Source organism: Lepidochelys kempii, chromosome 5 (assembly GCF_965140285.1).
Source record: "Lepidochelys kempii isolate rLepKem1 chromosome 5, rLepKem1.hap1, whole genome shotgun sequence".
Lineage (NCBI taxonomy): Eukaryota > Metazoa > Chordata > Testudines > Cheloniidae > Lepidochelys > Lepidochelys kempii.
Window position 1 is genome coordinate 34,082,873 of NC_136384.1, and position 22,228 is coordinate 34,105,100.

Below are 22,228 nucleotides of genomic sequence, written 5' to 3' on the forward strand. Positions count from 1 at the left end.
CCAAAATTTGTTGCGATGATTGTGAACTTTGAATAGTCAAGTTACTCCTACTCAAATTATCAAATACTGTAGAATCAAAAACAATACCAAGTCCCTCTTGGATGCTTATTTTCAACCCCATTTCCTATAGAGAGCTCCCAGACTCTTCCCTAGCCTGGTAGCAAGCAAGAACAGATTCAAAGAGGTCATCTGATTGAGGAAACATATGGGCTTATGATCGCTATGATTGCCAGTCTGTTTGGCTGTAGCTCCTTAGTACAGGGAAGATAGTAATGAAAAGAACCAGAACCTGGCTAGAGAACCAAGCTATTTGACTAGCTCTTCTTGCCCTTACCAAAACAGGTGTAACTTCAAACTGTCCACTACAATGGACAGAACTAGAGTGATGGCCTGTAGAAACAAACAAGTGTAAACTGTTCTTGGTGTCAGCATAGCAAAAATCAGCACAGCACAACTGGATAAGTAGACAAGAGGTGAACTCAGTGGAGTCTTTTTGTCCATAGCAAAACCAGGATCTTTTTGTAAGCAGACTGAAATGAGTTTATTCCTGACCCACTAGGAGCCAGGAGACAGTGGCTCTGAATATACTATTTCAAAATTAGTCAGTAGGCCTATTTTACTCCTTCCATTCCTGAAGAAAAGTAATGAGTAGTTCCAGTAGCACTCTTCTGTGCTCAGAGTTCATAGTTTCTGGACCTCGTGGAATTGTCCTTGCACACTTTTCTCTAACTAACATCAGCCAAACGTAAGTAAACTGTGTCAAAAGGTTTGGTTGTTGAATACAAATAACGTAGTTGTGGGGAATAGTCCCCTGCAGTAACTGACAACCTTTCTACCTGTGAGGAATAAACTTGGAATATGTTTAATTTGGCTTACGTTTGGTTTATAGTCTAGAAAAGAAAAAAAATGTTGAACTCCAGGCAATATAAATCCTCAAACACTAGAAGTTTTGCAGGTTGATCTGCCATTAGTTCTGAGTGAAAACACCCTGAAGATTCATCAGCTATGTCTACAACAGAGGTAAACAGGGCTCATTGGATTTTTTTTTTTTGCGTCATCCTTTTATCAAAGATTTGTAAGGTCATAAAAGACTATTGTGATCATATAGTCTGACCTCCCACGTAACACAAGCTATCAGTTTCCTGCCCTCCTTTCCCCCTAGTAATTCCTGCATCAAATGTAATAGCATGTAGTTGTATTAGAGGAGATCTCTTAGAGATCCAATCTTAATTTAAAGACTTCAAGTAATGGAGAATTCACCACATTCCTTGATGTGGATTACCCTCGCTGATTGAATGATTGATTATTCTCACTGATGAAATCTTATGCCATAATGCAAGTTTGAATTTGTGTAGTTTCAACTTCCAGCCATTCAATCTCATATATGTTTTTCTGCTAGATTAAAGAGCCCTCTACTATGAGAGATCTTCTCCCTGGGTAGGTACTTTTCAGGGAGGGCCATGAAGCTTTGTTAGCTTGGCCAGTGCCAGCCACTCCTTTTTAACTTAATGCACTGGTGATCTATCTGTCCCTTTTTTAAAGTCTTTATTTACCTACACAAATAAAAAATGATTGGGTGTGTCTCTGAATTTTTCAGAGAGGAAAAATCCTGAGAAATTCCAAGACCGTTTAACTACTCATAATTTCCTAAACGCAAACTTAAAAACAAGGAATTGGATTGGCTCTGAACAATTTGGTGAAAATTCATGATCAAATGTCGTTTGGCACTAAATTTGTAACATCTCTGAAAGAGTAAAGAAACTAACGTGGAAATTATAAAGATATAAGATAAAGTGAACACATTAACAATATATTGTAAATGTGGAAAAATTGTAGTAGTGTAAAAGAAACTTGAGAATATTTGATAGGCAAATTAAAAGAATAAGCATCGGCGTCCATTATGCCATTTTAAGAACCACCTTTTTAAATTAAAACTTCAGTTTAAGTCTTGGTTATCCACTGAGCTCAAGAACAACAGATTTCTACTAGTGCTTTATGATCAAAATGCTATCTGCATTGAAAGAATTATTTATCTAAGCCAAAGGATACCTAGACTAGTATGCATGTCTTATTATAGTGAAGTAAAAAGTTATTTTAAAATCAAAGATTAAAATAAAATGAATACTGAGTTCATGGGTTTTCATTGGTCTTTCAACTTCTTTTCCTGTACACCAGCCCAAGCAGTGGGTATAATTCCTTCTCACAGTTGTTGAACACAAAAATAAACAAAGGACTTGTAATATTTTCACCACATAGGGTTGTTTGAACACACTCAGTACTTCTGTTTCTAGCAGGTACAGCTAGTTCAGTTAAACATTTTGCTGTTTTTTCTCTTTAATGAATTTTTATTCAAAATTATTTTTCTTTTGCTCCTCAGGAGTGCTCTGTGGGCAGCACTCTATTGGCCACAAAATTGTCCTCCAACTCCTGTACAGTTCCTTTCTGATCTAATAGATGGGAGCATTTGAACAGACAAGTAATTGCTGAAAGCTCTGTGACACTACACCCCATATTCCTCACAGTGATATGATATGATTATGGTATAATTATGATGCATTTTGTACAAGATAGGTCATGTGAGGTTTCATTGGAAGTTATGATTATCCTATTTGTATGCATGTATCATTTTTGTATCTAAAATTAGGAATATTGACAATATAGCTGCATTTCAATCATGCTTACTCTGGGTGACACCCACAACTAGCCTTTCTGGTACAACAGTGAAGAAGACAAAGACAATGGACCCTGGAAGAACTTAACATTCCTGTGAATGTTCTAGACAGCATGTAAGTAATGGCTGCTATAACTCAGCAAGATATGCAAGGTCATGTGATCAGACCACATGTCTCTGGACTCCATCTTGGGATGTCAGTATTTTTCCACAAACCGGTCTGGGAATCAAGTTTTGAAACAGTGTTCCCACCATATGCTAAAGCTATATAAGGCAGGGAGAAATATCACTCCCCACACAAGAAGACTCCTGGAAACACTTGAGAACAAGGACTGAACTGAAGGAAGTGCTGGACCCAGGCTAAAGGGATTTCTAGCCTGTGTATGAAAGACCTGGGGATTCAAAGCTGGAAAGCAAGTGCAGTTTGTCCCTTAAGAATCTGCAGCCTGCTTGTATCATCAGTCAGGGTGAGAATTTGCTAATTCATATCCTATCTTTCTAGTATCTTAGACTTAGTTTGTGTGTTTTCACTAGGTAATCTGCTTTGATCTGTTTGCTATCACTTATAATCAATTAAAATCTATCTTTTGTAGCTAATAAACTTGTTTTTGCTTTATCTAAACCAGTGAGTTGGAGTGAAGTGCTTGGGAATCTTAGCTCAGAGAAGCTGTTGCATATTCCTCTCCAGATTCGGGGGTGGGGACTCTCTGAGCTTACACCATACAGTTCCTTGGTGCAGCGCAAGACAGTATAATTTTGGGTTTATGCTCCAGAGGGGCTGTGTTCCTGGGGAGCTTAGTTACCCTGGCTTTAGCCTTTCTACTGTTCGTTGGGTTGTGCAGTGGCTAGTCAGAGAGCCTGCATGTAACTGCAGCTGGGTGTGTCCCTACCTTTGTGTACGCTGGTGGAAGTGTAAGACCAGGAGCAGGTCTGTAGCTTGTCATAGCAGTACAGTCTAAGGAGTCCAGGCTGGTGGGTCAGAGGGCTCAGTGGTACCCCAGTTCCCAGGGGGAACCCATCACAGACTCCTCCTAGTATCTTTCAGAAGGAACAGAACTGAGAAACTTCAGTAACTAATCTACATCTGCAGTGTCCACAGGTGTATCATCTGCACTTCATGGCCAGTTGATAATAAAAACTGGCTGATACACCTCAAAATTTGCCATGGGTGTATGATCTTCATCACCGTAAGATGATCGTCCACCAAAAAAACCATGGTCTTCTGTGTACTATACCACATTTGAAGACCCAGCTGTGTGGGATCAGAGATTGGAGGACCACAGACAATGTTGTAGTTGCCTTGCTAAACTATTTGAATCTTCCCCTGGTATGGCAGTTTCAAGACCGAGTGAAATTGAACTGTTGTCAGCATCGAAATGGTTTCTTGAGCAAAGGTCAGCTAGCCTTTTAAGCAGAGTTGATATCTTGCTCTTCTGCAGGGAGTCGTAAAAAATCTGTTCCAGTTATGGTTTTATCTCCCCACTGTCCTTCACCAGCCAAGAGAGACCTGGATCTGACTTTCATGTCATAGTCTGCACATCCCTAGCGCTCCAATAACCTCAGGAAGCAGCAATAGTTGAAACCCAGGCTGTGTACTGACACTGCCCACCTTCTTCCAGGCGTACCTTTCCTACCATGCAGACAAACAGATCAGTCTGATTCATGTGATCTTATTGTTAAAATAGCTTGAAAATTCCTTAACTTTCTGGATTTAAACAGCTCTGATTTAACCTTGGGGGTTCACCCTCCTGGACTGTTCTGCTGATTGATACTTTGGTAGGTGTTCTAGTGAAGGTGAAGATATCCATATAAGTTCTTTTGTTTCAGTTATTCCTATTTGGAACAAGACTTCTCCCACCAGTGCTCCACCCATAATTCTTTCTGCTTCATCTGAAAAAACAAAACAAAAAAACTATTGTGTAAGATGGAACCAGAGAAGGTTGTGTTCATGGGTAAAGGATGATATATCATTAAAAAGTCCCAGTAAGCCATTGCTTTTACTAGCCTGCCAATTTCCTTTGAACCCTCTGAAACCCAGTGGATTATAATTTATTTGTACTGCAGTAGTATCTAGGAGCCCCAGTGATAATCAGAACATCATTTGGCTAGGCACATTATGAAAGGCAGTCCAGTAAGCCTGCAAGGTCAGACTATCAAAGAAACTTGACAGAAGTGAGTGCTTCAACCAACAAAACAGAGGTGGATAATGGTCAGTCTGCCAGGGCATATACCCTTTCTCTCACCCCACCACCTCCAATGTCAGTCCCAAAAACAAGATCTAGAGTTCAGCCACCTGCTAGCATTGAGCCAAAAGCTACCTGAGAGACACACAGCTGTCATGATAGCCAAGAGATCTTAAGTTTATTAAGAAGGTGGTTCATCTGCATTTATGCTGAAGTCACCCAGAACAATTGGTCTCTATTATTCCAGTGCCGCCACAGAGGAAATCTGTCAGCTCAAGCAAGAATGATGAGTTCATGTGGTCAAGTGGGATGATGCAAGAATTTTTGTACTTAAGAAGGCTGCATTATCATGAAAAAGTAAAAATAATAAAAGAGAATTTGTTTTGTAATTGATGGCAAACTGCTTTTTTGGCAAATCAAATTTCATATAGTTAAATATGAACTGCATTAATGCACATTACATAACATAGACCAATGGGAATACACAACTGAAGTAGAATTGCATTGAACTTGAAATAATAGTAACATAACCTCTTGGAATGTTATTGTTTTCCTGGACAAATGGAGTTGGATCCTACTAATTCCAATTATAACTTTGCATCAAATAGTTGTGGCTTGACCTGTGCTTAGTGATCTTAAACTTGTCCAAGCAGTAATAACTAGAACTTTGTCAGCATTGTTAAAATAACTTTTTCAGTCACTTTAAATGTCAATTGGACTGTTTTCTCTAAAATGGGGAAATGAATTTAGTTGATGTTGCAAAATGCAGTAAAGTTGGTTTATTACTAAATTTTGGGAATAGATGAATTTATAACAGCCATTTGGACTCTATCCCTTCAGAGCACAGTACATCATTATAAGACATGCTTTTCAAATTTGTTCTTGAATGCTTGTATGCAAACTCATAGGTCTTAAACTGTATTTCGTATTGTAGCCTACTAAACAAATGTACATAGTTGTTGGCTTTTATTTTTGGCTTAGATAGTATTTAAAAAAAAATAATTCTGAACATACTGTCATTCTGTTCCTGAAAAAGTTGGATTTCAGAAAGTATTCATATCATATGGTTGGTTTTCAAAAATTGTATAATGTAGTGTTAAAAGAGATGGCAATAAATCATCAGCATGGCACCTCATAAACACAAATCTCATAAATTTCATTTGCATTATGAAGTACATCTAGCTTTCTGAATTATATAACCTCTGAAAGACAGTCAAAAACTACAGTAGCCTGGTCCACTCTCTTTTTTTGTTCTTATATATTCTCGCACTTTAATGCATCATTTGTTTAAAGTAACCTGAATTAAACATGAAACACACTGAGTTAGCAGAGAAAACTGCTCTTTCACTTGCTGTTCTGTTTTGCCAAGGGACCAACTGCTTTTGTAGGTCCCAATTCTGCTCCCAATGACTTAATGAAAATTAATGGCAAAACCATCACTGAATTAACTGGGAGCAGGATTGGCTTCATAGTTCTGCCCATACTTAATGTTATGGGTTTTACTAACTATGCTAAAAGATGAACCAAAATGTTTGGAAGTTACTAACCAGATCAACAATTGAGGTAGAAATGAATCAAAATGAGTTGTACCTAGTCATAAAGACAGAATTTGTATCTGAATGATCAGTTAAGAGGAGTGAGTTTGTTTAATATCCTGTTATTAAACGGTACAACTGTAGCTTACGCCATTGGGATAGAATTAAGATTGTTTTCCTCTGATGCCATCATTTAGGGATCAGAGTTCCTGAATACTTGCATCAGCTTTGTGGGGTTTTTTTTTCTGTTCGTGACAAACCAACTACTGTACGTTCATATAGAGCAGTACAGTCCTTGCCACTGGCAGTCTCTCTGTGACAGAGAGCCTGTAGGCTGACATAAAGTGCAGCCTGTTGTGAACTCCTAAGTGGGAGTCTGCCAAAAACTCAGCAGACAGAACTAATTGGGGAGAAAAAGGATTTTTGTGCCCTCATCTCTCCCTCTTCCATTTTTTTTACAAGATGGATATTGATAAAGTAACTTGTTTATGTAAGATTTGTCTGCCTCTATTTTCTCATTGCATGAATCATTTTTTAACTTCACATCTTGCACTGCAGGTCACTGAGCACTTCCACATGGCGGCTGGCACAGGACCAAGCTCAAGACACGCAACTCATCACAGTTGATGAAAAATTGGTAAGGGTTTTCTACTGCACACTGCTATGATACTGCCTTCAGGGTTATTTCTGCACAATAGGCATTCAGTATGATGTTCCATGCTCTTGTAGGAAAGCCATATAAATGTAAACTACAAAGCAAAAATCTCTCATATGTTTTAAAGTGGTAATATTATTGAGCCATAAGGAAATCTGTATGTGAAAGAAATTCATGGTTACACATCTTAAACAATATAAAATTATGAAACTACCTTGGTATTACTATTTTGTGGTCAAGAAGCAGTAAGAACTCTAGTTTTGTAATGAAAGTGCTATTTTTGAAAGCCATACATTTGCCCTTTTAGTGAAATCACACAGAATTTGCCACTGCTTCCTAAAATGAACTTTACTGGGTTCCACAGTGATGAAGAAATAAAGTCTAAAGAACCACGCAAAGTTAGTGTTACTTTGTACCTATACTTGGCTTTTGAATATGCATGAGGGTTAGATTACAACTAGGAACAAATGCATAGCATTCTTTTCCTAATCAGTAGCAGATTAGAATTTTGGCAACCTTCTCTTCATAAATTTTGCAATGTGTGGTCCGTTACTTTAGATGTAACCTGATACTTATGCTTACAATATAAAATAGCATAAGTTTTGTAGGACTTCCAGGACTTCTGGTGGGAATGTGTCATAGCAAAAACTTGTTTTTCATTGGCTTTCTTACCACTTTTGAATCTTAATTTTTTAAAAAAATCCCATAATAGATAGTTCATATTTTACTTATCTTCAGGCATACAAAAAAGCATCTTAATTTCTTGGGAATAAAAAGAAATACTTGAATTTTTTTATCATCTAAATTGAAAATGTGTAATAGTAACTTCAGTATTGAGACATCTAAAGCTTTCAAACTGACTTGTTAAAATTAATTCAAATAGTTTAACATCTTTTTAAAACTTTTTATTTCCCATAGTTTCCATAATATAAATATGGGTCATGCTTTCCTTGTCTATGTCAACAGGTAACTGCTCAGATTCTTTGTAAATACAGTACAGTACCCTTAATCATTTTATCTGAATCTCATTTTCAAAAACAATAAACATAGTTCTAGTTCATAAACTTCGTGTTAAGATTTTTTTCCTCTATTTTGGCAGATGTGGTTATTCAGTTGGACAAATGTGTAACTTGTGGTGCAGCATGTGCCATTTTATGTATAGAAACTTAAATACAATAGTTCAGTTTTCAGTATATGGATAAAAAGTCACTGGATGCTGCCTAAATACTCATGTTCAAGTTTTTCCTAGATTTAATAATTATTTATGAATTGCATTTCATATAATTATTGTAGCACTGTTCCCTAATCTAAAGGTTTAACTGGAGTGGTAATTTATGTTATAGTTACATGTATCCTGGCTACAAAAGGGTCAACTTCAATTTGTACATTTTTGTGGATTTTTTGATATTATGTACAATACTTTAAAATTTGATAATGCAATCCCTGATTAATTCTGTAAGTACAATATTAATCTGGCAGCCCTTTAAATAGTAAATAAGATGGTTAAATGTTCATTTTGTCCAGTTCTTCTCAGTACTGTGGTAATACGTCTAACCAAATATATTATTTATTTGCAATTTATTTGTGGATCTTACTGGAATTTTTTTCTTTTGTGCTCATACAGGGCTTGAGAATAATTTTTGTAATACTATGAATCTTTTCAACTATTGTGTCTGTAGACTTGAGTACAGTCAATAATTAGATTTGTTTGTAATGGAGTCAGTGTAGAAACCATTTCAGAAAAACACACCTGAATAAAAATAACAGGCCTGTAACAGTTCATGTTTATAAATGAGGAGAGCTTTCAAGTGAATGTCTGATGTAGATTAGTTTGCTATGTAAATAACTTGATTTTGGTTGTTGATATAAATTCATTTTTATTAAATTGTACATTAACTCAGTTATAAATTTGGATTAAATCCCTTATTTAGCAGCAAATCACTTTTCAGAGACTTTAATAAATTTTCTGTTCATTTTTTCAAAAACTGGTGTTACGCATAATGAAACCACACTGTATCTATGCATAATTATATAGTTAAATTACATTCCAGAAATTGATACTTTTTCCTCCCCTGGAAAAGTGTCATATTTGCTGCATGTGTAGACATCATCTTATCAGAGCTCATTAAACCATACTGTGCAATATGAATTGAACCCTTCCCCACCCCCACCCCACCTCTAATTTTATCATAATGATTGTCCCAGACTCACAGGACTCATGCTCTCTCTCGGCTCTGTACGGTCCCTGGGAGGAACCCCCTTCAGTGTGACAGCCCTTCTCGGGGGTTCGCGCTCTCTCTCCAGGGGTTAAACCCTGTGCTTCAGTGCCTCCTGGAACCATACCTCACTGAACCTTCAGCACACCAGTCTCTTGCCGTGGGACCCCTCAGGAAGTCCACTCACTTGGACTTGGACCCCCAAGACCTCCACACCCAGAGGGAATAATGCAACCCCTATTTCTAGGCTGCAGTGATTCTCAGCCAGCGTAAAACAAGCGTTTACTGAACACAGCACAGGAAGTTCTCAGGGCCCTCGGTCCTAGCAACCCTCAACACAGTTCAGATAGGTCTTCCCTCCATCCTGGTAGGCGCTGGTTGCTCTCTCTCCCCAGTCCAGAAGCCCCCTCCTTCTAACTGACCATCCTATATTACCTCCCCCAACAGTCCCTCCTGTGTCCTTTTGTCTTTGGTCCCAGATAAACAGGCCACCTGGGCCTTCTCTCTTCTATCCTTTGTTCCCCCAGATGGCTGGAACCATCTGGTCAGATCACGGGGCCCTCTCTCCTCAGCCCATTGTCCTCCCACTGACCTGAACCAGCTGACTTCCAAGCTGGGGTGGGCCTCCTAGTGACCAGTCACTAGAATACCCAATCTCCAGGCTGTTGTCCAGGGTCCCAACTGCTAGACGAGGTCATCGCTGGTTCTCTGCAACAGCAAACCCCCTCTCCCATCACCTTGTTAAACAAGCAGCACATAGAGAAACCGAGTCCCACGCGCTCTGCATGCAAACCATTAAAAAAATAAGAACCGCGTTGTCACAACCACATTCCCTACATCTGACACATCTTTCTCAGTAGATCAGTTGCATATATGACAATGTCTAGTAGGAAAAAGGTAATTATAGGGGTCAGGACCCAAAAGGAGGGTGGTGGGGTGTTTCAGTATTGCCACCCTTACTTCTGCGCTGCTGCTGGTGGCTGTGCTCCCTTCATAGCTGGGCAGCCAGAGAGCAAGGACTGGTGGCTGGGAGCCCAGCTCTGAAGGTAGTCCTGCTACCAGCAGCAGTGCGGAGTAAGGATGGCAGGATGGAAATACCATACCATTACTTCTGCGCTGCTGCTGGCCGGGTGCTGCCTTCAGAGCTGGGCATTTAGCCAGCAGCTGCCACTCTCCGACCACCCAACTCTGAAGGCAGTGCTGAAATAAGGTTGGCAATACTATGACCTTCCTACAATAACTTTGCAAAAAGAAAAGGAGTACTTGTGGCACCTTAGAGACTAACCAATTTATTTGAGCATAAGCTTTCGTAAGCTACAGCTCACTTCATCGGATGCATACTGTGGAAAGTGTAGAAGATCTTTTTATACACACAAAGCATGAAAAAATACCTCCCCCCACCCCACTCTCCTGCTGGTAATAGCTTATCTAAAGTGATCACTCTCCTTACAATGTGTATGATAATCAAGTTGGGTCATTTCCAGCACAAATCCAGGTTCCCCTCCCCCCACACACACACAAACCCACTCTCCTGTTGGTAATAGCTTATCTAAAGTGACCACTCTCCTTGTTTTTTCCTACACACACACACACACACCCCTCCACCCCCCCCACCCCACCCCGACGTTCTTGTTAAACCCTGGGTTTGTGCTGGAAATGGCCCACCTTGATTATCATACACATTGTAAGGAGAGTGGTCACTTTAGATAAGCTATTACCAGCAGGAGAGTGGGGTGGGGGAGGTATTTTTTCATGCTTTGTGTGTATATAAAAAGATCTTCTACACTTTCCACAGTATGCATCCGATGAAGTGAGCTGTAGCTCACGAAAACTTATGCTCAAATAAATTGGTTAGTCTCTAAGGTGCCACAAGTACTCCTTTTCTTTTTGCGAATGCAGACTAACACGGCTGTTACTCTGAAACCTACAATAACTTTGCGACTTCCTGCAACCCCCTTTAGGGTCGGGACCCCCAGTTTGAGAAACACAGGTCTCCTCCGTGAAATCTGTATAGTATAGGGTAAAAGTACACAAAAGACGAGATTTCACGATCCGTGATGGTTTTTTGTTTGTTTGTTTTGTTTTTTTTCATGGCCATGAATTTGATAGGGCCCTACTCGTAGGTCATGTTTTCTAGTACTTTAATCATTTTTGTTGCTCTTTCTCCAATTTGTCCACATCCCAAAGTGTGGTTCCCAGAACTGGATACAGTACTCCAGTTGAGGTCTTATGAGTGCTGAGTAGAGTGGAAGAGTTATGTCACGTATCTTGATTATAACACTCCTGCTAATACAGTTCAGAATGATGTTCACTTTTTTTGCAATAGTATTACATTTTGACACACATTTAGTTTGTGATTCACTATAACCGTCAAGAAGTGATGATGCTCTAATACCCCTGTCATGATTATCATTTTCATTTCCTGTGTAGATGTTAAGGTATCTTCAATGAATAGCCAAAACAAAACAAAAAATGAACAAAGCTAAACAAAATCATGGGTGTTGCATCATATCCTGAATCTCTTGTCAAACTCAGGCTCTGTTGGATCACCAGCAGGGTTTAATTCCAAAGGCCTGGCGTTTTACCCAGTAAGCTTACAGGAAGGGCATTCCGTCTGTTCTGAACTGCTAGGATAAATGGCAGCGTGAGAAGGGTTCTGAGACCCTGGGCTGTTACTGACAAGGTCTTTTAGCAATGGATCTCCCGCAAGCAATGCTTAAAACAATGTAACTACAAATGTAGATGGGACAACATAGTTTGAGCATCATTGCAGAAAGTATGATTAGTATTGCATAAACTAAAAAATTCCACTATTGCAGCTTACAAGCTTCATTTATACTATTGTAAGCCTGTTTAGTGTGTCTGCCCCAAGCAGGCCTTGCATTTGGCACACTACCATTGTACACTGAGTACCTATTGCATAGTTTCCAGCAAAGCACAGTTCTGTGAAAGTAGCTGTCCACAGTTGAAGAGGTGCTGTACCAAAATTTTCATAAAGCTTTTTTCAATGGATAAGACTGGTTGACATCAGTATTGCATAAAATATTTTTAGAAAAGAAAATCCATAATATTGCATGCTTTATATCTTTAAAGAGAAAACTCATAACTATACATAAGTTACAGTAGCACACAAAATAAGAAGTAAAAATACAGGAGACATGGCAAGAGTCTTTGCTTGATGGGCTACAGGTGCTACACAAATGCTTTCTGTTTATATTAGCACTGTGATGGAGCACAGTGACCTGCTGTGGGATAGAGCCGTGCGAAGCCTTGCTTACAAGTGCAATTGCGCTGTGAACGCTCTTTGCATTTTTTTTCTTTTTTGTACATAGACAATGAGGTGTGTTACAAGCATGACGAGCTACTTGCAGTGTTGCTTGTAGTGACAAAATCCTGTATGTGGCCATGCTATTGATATTTCAGCAACTATGTCTGTATTATCAGTTAAGCTGTTTTCTTGAATCAGTTAAGAGAACTTGTTACTGAAAACTGTCAACAATGGGTCAGCTTCCTTCTGTAGACAGGATTTCAGAGAACTGGCATTTGAAGTAATTGTACGTGTAAGTGTATGGGAAGCTAGTGCAAAAATGTAAGCACTCACGCCAATCAGGAAGCAGACAGTTGCATACCTCACCTGCTGCAACTTTTAAGAGGTCTTCAAGAGTACAGCACATTACAACAATCCAGCCTTGAAGTAACAGATGGAAGACTACATCAAAGGGGAGTCATAGTGGCAACCTGTTGGCTATCCATAGGTGGTAATGATGGCCCGTAGTGATTTTTACTATCTGAGAATCCAGGATTATTTATGGATCAATAGGATTCCTAGCATGAGAGCCATTTTGGCAAAAGGCATGAATATACTTTCAGTAATCAATTGTAGAAACCATCCCAGTCCACTTCTCTAGAAGCTTGCCCTACCAGCAAGCATCATTTAGCCTTGTCAGCTTGTAACCAGTTTACCTTCCTTCATCTGTCTGTCTTGCCTAGGCTTGGAAAGTAGTGAAACTAATTTGGGTTTGATTGAAGAAGACATAGTATGGCGTATATTAAACAGGGGTGACACTGCAGCACAAAATAGAAATAGGTACCCATATGTGGAAAATGATCTTGAAAAGTTAGACTTTTTCAAATGTCTCCTGTTGTCTACAATGCTGTAATATAAAGGATACAGCAATAAGAGTTTTAGCACACCCTTAAAAGTTTGGATCATTTTCCAGCAGATCCAACAAAACTAAAAAATGTGTGGTGGTATAACTTCTCCTTGAAAACAAAGCATGAATATACTGCAAAGTTAGAGGCAAATCAGTGTGATATTTCTGGAGTTTGTCTTAGAAGCTATTTTTGTGAATTGAAAGGAGAAACATTTTGGCAAATTGCAGCTTTATTAAATATAGACTTACTATACTTTCAAGAAGAGGAAATCTTACTTAACTGGAAATTCTCTGAGCAATACTACTGCATTTTACAATAGGGATACAGTGGACATGCTGCATGTGGATTTTCAGAATGCTTTTAACGTAGATTGCTTAGGTAGCAGTATCTGGATACAAAAATTTAAGGTAATCTTTTAGTCCTTTGTGCTTTCTCCTATACTGCCTCTAATCTGCAAAACTACATCATTGTTCACCTTTAAATCCTTCCTCTAAATTCTCTTTTGTTGTGATACCTACAAAAAATGACAACCATTAGGTCACTAGTGTGCTGAGACTGTTGGCTATCATAGTGACTGGTACTATCTCATTATTTCCTTGTACTCTTAATCTGTCTGTATTGCATCATCTGTTGTCTCTTGTCTTGTACTTTAGTCCCTGCCCCAGAAATATTATCGTCTGTATTATTTTGTATTTGTACAGCACCTAGCACAATAGAGCGTTGGTTCATGACCAGGGCCACTTGGTGCTACAATAATATAAATAATAATTTAGAATGGATTCACATCTACAGCCAGGATTTTAAAATATATATAGTTAATTGTGTAACCCTGTGCTATTTCCAACAGTGAGATTAAGGGAATTGCTGCCTTAATTAAATAGTTTGTGCTTTCATAATGTAAGCAACAGTGTGGATGCAGAAGAAGCCTTGCTGTTACCTGCATTTGGTTTCTTGTTATGAGATCTTTTCCTTAAAGCTTTACAGGGAAAATCTTACTAATAACTGAGGGCTGGTCTCTCTTTTCTCCAGCCAGTTTGTTGACATCTGATTCTTTTGTGTCCAGTAAATTGAGGGTTCCAGAGAGAAGAAAGGAAAGAAACTCCACTCACCAAAATGCATTTTCAATCTACCTTCCCCCTTACTGGGTGCAGAGAGTTTTCCCTCCTCCAATCCTTTTCCAATGTTAGTCCTAAGTGTCCCTCAGATGAATGTGTGCACAGTGCTGGAATCACATGATCTGTATAACTCTAGTTTAGTTTTGTAAACAAACTAGGTACTATTGTGTGTGTGTGTGTGTGTGTGTGTATATATGTGTGTGTATATATATATATATATACACACACACACACACACACACACACACACACACACTCTCTCTCTCTTTCTCTCTAAAGGCTAGCTCTCCCAATAACCATGTCAGCATCATAAGTTTTCTTCCCTTTTCCTCACACCTGTGGTGTAGGGTACATGCCTCTATCACACGAGCAGCTCTTCAGACCTGGTTATGTAAACTAATTAGAGTTGAAAATTTGAGGTAACAAATGCAAAAAGTGTAAATGTGCTACATAAAATAGGCAAAAGCCAGAAAATTGGGAAACCAATCCTTTGCCTTTTTGTCAGATCAGAAGGAAGTGAAAATCAGCACTTCTACTTTTCCTTCCCTCAAAGTACAAACAGTGAAAACCTGAGAGTCTGGCTTTGGGCAGTCATATTTCATGACTTTTTATATTTGCACTCATACAGTCTTAGAGTTCTAAATTCTATCTTGATTAAGACAAAACTTTTCACTAAATCTGGAGGGTGACTCACATTTTGATATTATGCTCACCTTATGCACAGAACTCCCACTGATGTCAGTATAAGTTCATCATGTTTATCGTATGTAAGTGCAGGCTATCAGAACTGATCTGCTGTCTGTCTCAGAGACGAAGATTGTGCCCAAAGAACAAAGCCAATCTATTTCTTTTGTGCTAGCTGAATTGGTACAGTTTTCCTGTGGAAGAGGAGGCAGAGCTGGAGATGTATACTACCCATTCTATCTAGGGATGTAAAATGTTTGCTACCCCCTAACGGCAGCCCTGGCTTTTATATACAAAAAAAACAGTTGTTATGGCACAGCTGGGCCATGGAGTTGTTATAGCATGTTGGGGTTGCCTCAGAAAGAAAAAGGTTGAGAACCCCTGTCCTACTAGATTGATTGGCTGTACTGTTTGTGGGAGGATCTCCTCCCATCCCCACTGCATCTAATTAGTAGCTGACCAGACTATTTGAGCCAGATACTGGGCTCTGGAGTGAGCCTAAATTAATAACTATTTGCTAGTGGATTAGAGAATCTAAAGGTGTTGATTATATTTAAAAAAGTTTAGTACAGTCAGTGTTCTGTTGTTCTCCATTGTTGTTCTTAGGATAGTGTTTTTATTTGCATTCTGTTGCCTCTTGTTCTGGTGGTTGTCACTTTAACTTTGTAAAACCTGTAATGCAAAATGTATTTCAAAATTGAACAATTCCCCCCTCCCCCCAAATTATTTTGAAATTAGATGTATCCCTTGAATACATTTTCAATTTAAGAAATGGAGGACAAAATGCAAATAAGATACTTGCAAATAAAAATGCATATGCAAAAAGTGGAAGTGGTAATTATAGTGAATATGCACTTGCATGATTAACCTGAAGCCCACACAATTGGGTACAGTAATTGTTTATGGTGACATTTTGATGCCCAATAGTTCTTTTGCTCTTAAGCAAAAGCTGTTAACAGTGCACACAAGCACAATTGCTTACTCAATTAAAGGCTGACAATGTTTGCCATGTAGTATTAAAGAAAAAGAGCCTGAATTTGATAACTTTGTCATGCCATTAACATTATTTAAATATAATCTTTCCATGTTTGAGATTTTTTTTTCCTCTTCACAAAATATCAACCTGTTGTAAATTTACGCTGGTGACCCGCTTGATCACCAGACAAACATTTATTGCTAAAATTGTAATTTATATTAAAATATGGTTTGGTTCTCTTTGGTACAGTTGCTGCTAGAAATATATCTTAAATACAGCACACATTTATATTTACAGATTATCTAGTATATTTGTTTGTTCATTGCATTTCACTGTCTGGCAATTAAATCCCTCTTTAATTAGAATAACCTATCTCAGTTCAGCCTCTACTGCTTGTTGCAACTTGCTTTTGTAAGTAATTACTGTTTGATTAAGCATGTAGTGGTGTTAGCAAACTCAGCTGGCTGATAGTGATAGAGCTTTCTGAAGAATGTCTGCAGGAAACAAGTCATTCACCCAGAAAGGAGAAGTTTTCTATAGCTCTGACAGTGCAAGTAAAGAAATTACTGAATCATCCTCTTTTGTAAAGAAGAAAAAATTGGTGTGAATAAGCATTGAAAAGGAAAAAAAAATGTTGGTGCTTCTAGGATTAGGATAATTTTCTTTCATTATGGAAAATATTTGTAATGCTAAATTTGCAGAATTTTTAAATTAGCCCCTGGATCCTAGAAATTGATTCTAAATAAGTTATCTAGAAACAAATGTAGTTATGCTGGTGAGTTACATTCTCATGGGCATGTTTTTGAGGAGAAGGTAGAGGAATTAGTTTTCTTTCTGAGATCCTTTTCTTGTGGTGCATGGTAGCACTATCTCTGCTAGGTTATTGGAACGAGGAGTGTCTGAGATTGGGGTTACACAACCTTCTAACATCTCAAGTGTCTGTTTTGTCTGGACTTTCCTCATGCAGCATTCTTGTGCAAAAATTTCAAGGCTTTAGTCTGAAGCACTGGGTCAAAGGATATGTCTCTTTGAGGGGGAGACAGGAGGTTTTTGTTTTTGTTCACTGTGTAGTATTTCATTTTACATCAAAGAATACTGGTCTTCTAGAACCTGTGATGGTGGCAGTTTAATACAGCTTTTGAAAAGACTTTATACTAAATATGGCAACATTTTACAGTTAAGAGTTTTCATCTTGTTTTGGTTTTATAACTAAATATGCAAACAGTAATTTGACTATTATAATTATATGGCTAAATTATTTACAAGTCTTAAATTAAAGTCTCATGACTCAGTTTTGCTTTTAAAAAATGATTGTGGCTATTTTCACAACTCCAAATACCAACGTGACTAGCCACTCCCTTTTCAGAATTGCTTTTAAGGAAAGGTCATGTCCATGTTGCTGTTACTTTAGAGTAAATTAGGGGAAGCATCATTTCCATTCAATATTTGTGGCATAAATATGAGGTGTGTGGGGGGGGGGGGGTAAAAGAACAACTCCAGGCCAAACTGCATCCAATACAGGAAAATCTTGCATAAGGAACAAGAAACTGTTTCCACTCATAAGGTTTCTTTTGAATCATTCTGTTGGGCTTCGATGGGAGGAGCACAATTTACCCCTCAGGAACAGAGGTTTAAGGGCCTAAAACCTATGTAAATCTATGCTTGTCCCTGTCTCTCTGTATGATGGCTCGGCTTCTGCACTAATTCTGCCACCTATCTCCACCTCCAAGGTCAATGGCAGAATGGCTATAGTTGCACTGGTATGTTTGGCATCTTTTAGTTAGTTTTGAACCACCCTCTCAGGGCTGGCTTCCCACAAAAGAGGCAACCTGTGTATAATGAGGCTGGATGAGTGTGGCAGAGAATATCAGTTTTTCAGCTCACAAGATCTCGCTGTGTGGCTTACGCAGTGTCAATCTTGGTAAGAACATGCTTCAGAGAAATTGCTCCTCCCCTTTTGTATGGTTAGTGCCTCTTTTTTTCAGTCCATAAGGTAGAACAGAGTATGTGGCCCAGTGTCTTTACCTTTTTCATGAGAAAACAATCTTCACTGAAGCGTCATTGTTTCCCTTTTCTGTGATAGTTGGGTAAACAGGTGAGAGGATATGCTACAAGTGATCTCCACTAAGGGCTGACAAAACATGTTGAATGTTGTTTCTGTCTCTCTTAAAGGGGATTAAAATTTGCCACTAAAAACTTGCAGGTATCTCCTGTAAAGACGTGTATGATATTACCGTTCTTGCATATGAGGAACTATACAGTTCACTTTTCTTTGCAAACAGTTTAATAAATACACACTTATTTGAATAAAAGCTTATGCATATGTAAGTGATTTTTGCAGTGTAGAATAGTTTTGTATATCATTTGAAATATTTTTAAAATGTAGCAGTCTAGAGGTAATAAATCCTTTCGGCAAAAACTTCTTTAGATTATCTATAGATGTAGGGAATCTTCACTTTACATTACTTGTATACATTGTAACATTTAAAATATTTCATTTGTAAATGACCAAAAAGTTGTTAATGCAACTATGTCTGCGTCTGATTCAAATTCACCTTCAAATCCATTAATTCTGTCTTTCTGATAAGCTAATAGCTGAATATTGCAATACTAAAACAGAAATGTATTTTTACCGTAACCATCTGTCTTTTCCCCAAACCAAACTTTTCATGTTTATAAATTAATTATGGAATATATAATTGGTGTAAAACATATTCTTCTGTTTTTCATTTTTCTTTACATAGCAATAGAAAATTAAAGGCAAAGATATTATATATGACATGTCTAACTTCAATACCCTAGATTCTTAGACCTAGATTTTTCTCTGTTGCATCACAGAAATTGCATGGAAACAGGATTTATGGCTGTAAGCAACTTGAGAAGGATAAACTCTGAAAAGCACAACTCTAACTAGACCTTAGCTTGACCATAAGGCAAACAAGGAATAATCAATACGCTATATTAGTGCACAGGTTTTTAGTAAATTGGAAACATTTTGCAGTTTCTTTATCTAAATTAAACAATCATACTGTACATAAAATCAGTTTGTTTTATTTTGCCAGATAGTATTCAACTATAGCTTTCATCAGTGATGGTTAAACATTGAAGCTTTGTTTCTTTATTTGTACAGAGAGAAATGACTAACACGACACAGTCAGAGAATAGAACCTTCTAAAACATGTTAAAAGCTTAAAAGTCCTCTGCACTAATTAACAAAATACAGTGAAATTTTAAACTGTTAATAGCTGCAACATCCCTGATGCATAGAACTGCAGTATGCTAACACTTTATAACAGTTCTCTGTTGTGTACCCTTTTAACTAGGGTTAACTGTCAGGGGTTTTTTTCTTCCTTACCAGCTGTATATGGAAATTGTGCACACTACTAGGAACTAGCTTTCAACATTTAAAAGCTATGCATATTATTGTATGGAAGAACTACATCTCACATTACAGTTGGGGACAACTTTTAACATTCTAGGGTTTCTTAGAATTCCTAAAATTTTACAATACCTCTTAAACAGAGGTACAAAATGCCCCATTCAACACTACTGCAATTTGTAAAATTTGATTTAGGATTTACTTCCATTCACTGTTCTCTTCCAGATTTTAAGACCATTTTACACATTATAGCAGGGACTTACTACAGCGGTAGGAATTGTTTTCTTCATTCTTTGCTTCTCTCACAATAAAGAGCACATGTGCCAATAAAAACGGGTCTTGGCTTACATGGGAGTAAGGTCTGGGAATTATACTTAATTGGAGTGAAACAGTAGTATTTGCTGCTGTTGACAATATTGGTCTTTAAAGTTAAAAATATCCATTTTCGCTTTTGTTTGCTGTAGCTCCTGTGCACGCACTCAATGCAATGCTTTTTGTTTAAATAATACTTGTGCAAGGACTTGAGTAGCTTATTGAATTAAATTCTAAACCTTTGAGTTATGGCTGAACACCTAGTTATGAGTTGTTCCCCAATTGCATGAATCAAAGAGGTGGTGATTTTTGAGGCCACTAGATTTAAAAGTATTTCTTTATTGTGTAAATATAATCCTTTGACCATACTCTACACTGTATCATCTGACATAAATTAGCATTAAAATTCTCTGATTTTTATAGGTGTAATATATCTAAAATGGAACTACTTTAACATGGTTCAGTATGATTTCTTATTATCAGTATTTAGAAAAGACCATTTAAGGTCATCTAGTCCATATTTGGACCAATTTATAACTCACTGGTGGATTCCTGGGAATGGATGCGGAAAAGGAAATGCCGTAGGGCTCACTATTGTCCAAAGAGGAACAAAGTAAAGCAAAACCTGCTCAATTTGTTTTGCTTCTGATTTATTTCCTATGAAGTAGTGACTTGATACATTGATATAGGCATGAGATCTTAGTAATTTGTTTTTCAGGAGTTTTGTCTGACTGTTAATCTAGTCTCATGAGAGGGAGACAGTATGTCCTTTTGTTTATTTAAAAAAAAAAAAAAAGTGTGTGTGTGTGTGTATAACTCCTGTAACTTCCAGTGGCCATTACATGAGTTGTCAACGCTATTACACAAAGTGCTGTTGGACCTTTAACGGAAATAAATGGTCAAGACCTCAGATTTGCATCTCATCTGAAAAACGGCATTTTAAGCTAGTGTCTGCTACTGTTATGGTGGGTTACTGGTTAGTACTGTCACTTAGGGAAGACTGTCACTTACTGAGTTGCCATAACCACTTCCTGTAGCACCTATGTGTACCTTTTTGCTTTCCTATCTAAGTGCTGGCCCAGCCCAGTCTGTTTAGTCCATGAGATCTAATGGAAGTGCAGCACAAACAATCAGAAGTGCAAGATGAATATTTTGTCTAAAACTCTCAGCCTCAATTGTTATAACTTTGTTAATCTGTAGTGTGTACAGAGTTGAAGAGTCAGTCAAGGGAAACAGAGCAATGATGTGTATGACTGCTCCTTCCTGGTCTCTTGATTATTTGTGCTGTACTTATGCTTAATCTCAGGGAGTAAACAGATTGGGCTGGGTCATGCTTAAAAGGCAAATCCACGAGGTATAACTAGGTGCTACAGGAAGTATTGATGGCAATTAAGTAAATTTAAGCTCTCTTCCATCCTGTACCTTTCAGTTTTGATACCAAGAAATGATGTCTGTAGTTACAAATACTGGTGGTAGCAAGATAGCCGTGGCATACTGCCAACAATTGCAAATGATAGGAAGCTAGGAAGCAGTGTCAAATCACTTCAGCTATGTAAATGTTATCTTTCTTTGTCTAAGCCCAAGTAACGTTAAACACTATCTCTATTTCCGTTTATTTGAAAATCCATAATCCAGAAACTTGTCTATTTCATTGTGATATGTTTTATCTATAAATACTGCACAGTGTATGTGTACAATCTAAAAATGTTATAGTGCAGAAAAATGCATAACACTAAATTTGTATTATACAACCAGTAACAAACATTTTGGTGTGTCTTTTGGCAGAATAAATACATCTTCTATAGATGACACTTCTAGAAAGAATATTCTGTCTATTCTTAATATTATGCTTTGAAAATAATATAGTTTACAAGATGTGTTGTAAGGTATTCTGCTGTGATTTGCTCACCACCACCATTAAACATGCTGTTGCGTTATTCTAAATTAGAGAATAAATTCTACTCATACTGAAGTTCCAATGGCAAAACTCCAATTGACTTCAGTGGGAGCAAGTTTGGACTCTCTCTCTTATAGAATACAGGCCTAGTTTTCTGTTTTTTTCCATACAGTTTCACAGTGATTCTCTTCTTTCCATTCACGTACAAACATTCATAATTTCTTCCAGGAATTAGTCAAATCAGGCTGATGCACTTTTTCTTTTTAATTTCACCAAACTTACCAGGCCAGTGTTAACAAAACTGGAAAGCAGAATTATAGAAATTAAAAATGATTTTATTTCAAAATAAAGATTTCATTTCCTATGCTTTATTCTTGCCTCTTTGTAATTCCCGGCAAAAATATATTTGAGCGTGAGATCTCTTTATACCTCAAGTGGAAGTATGTGGAA

At 37.7% G+C, this 22,228-nt stretch overlaps 1 protein-coding gene across 1 annotated transcript in view; it reads left to right on the forward strand.

Annotated features, from left to right (window-relative positions):
* The window catches only part of NDUFS4 (NADH:ubiquinone oxidoreductase subunit S4), a 60,202-nt gene that overhangs the window by 23,643 nt on the left and 14,331 nt on the right, over nt 1-22,228 (forward strand). Inside the window, exon 2 of the mRNA XM_073343923.2 lies at nt 6,948-7,026. Within this exon, the coding sequence (XP_073200024.1) occupies nt 6,948-7,026 (79 nt within the window). The remainder of the gene's footprint in view (nt 1-6,947; nt 7,027-22,228) is intronic.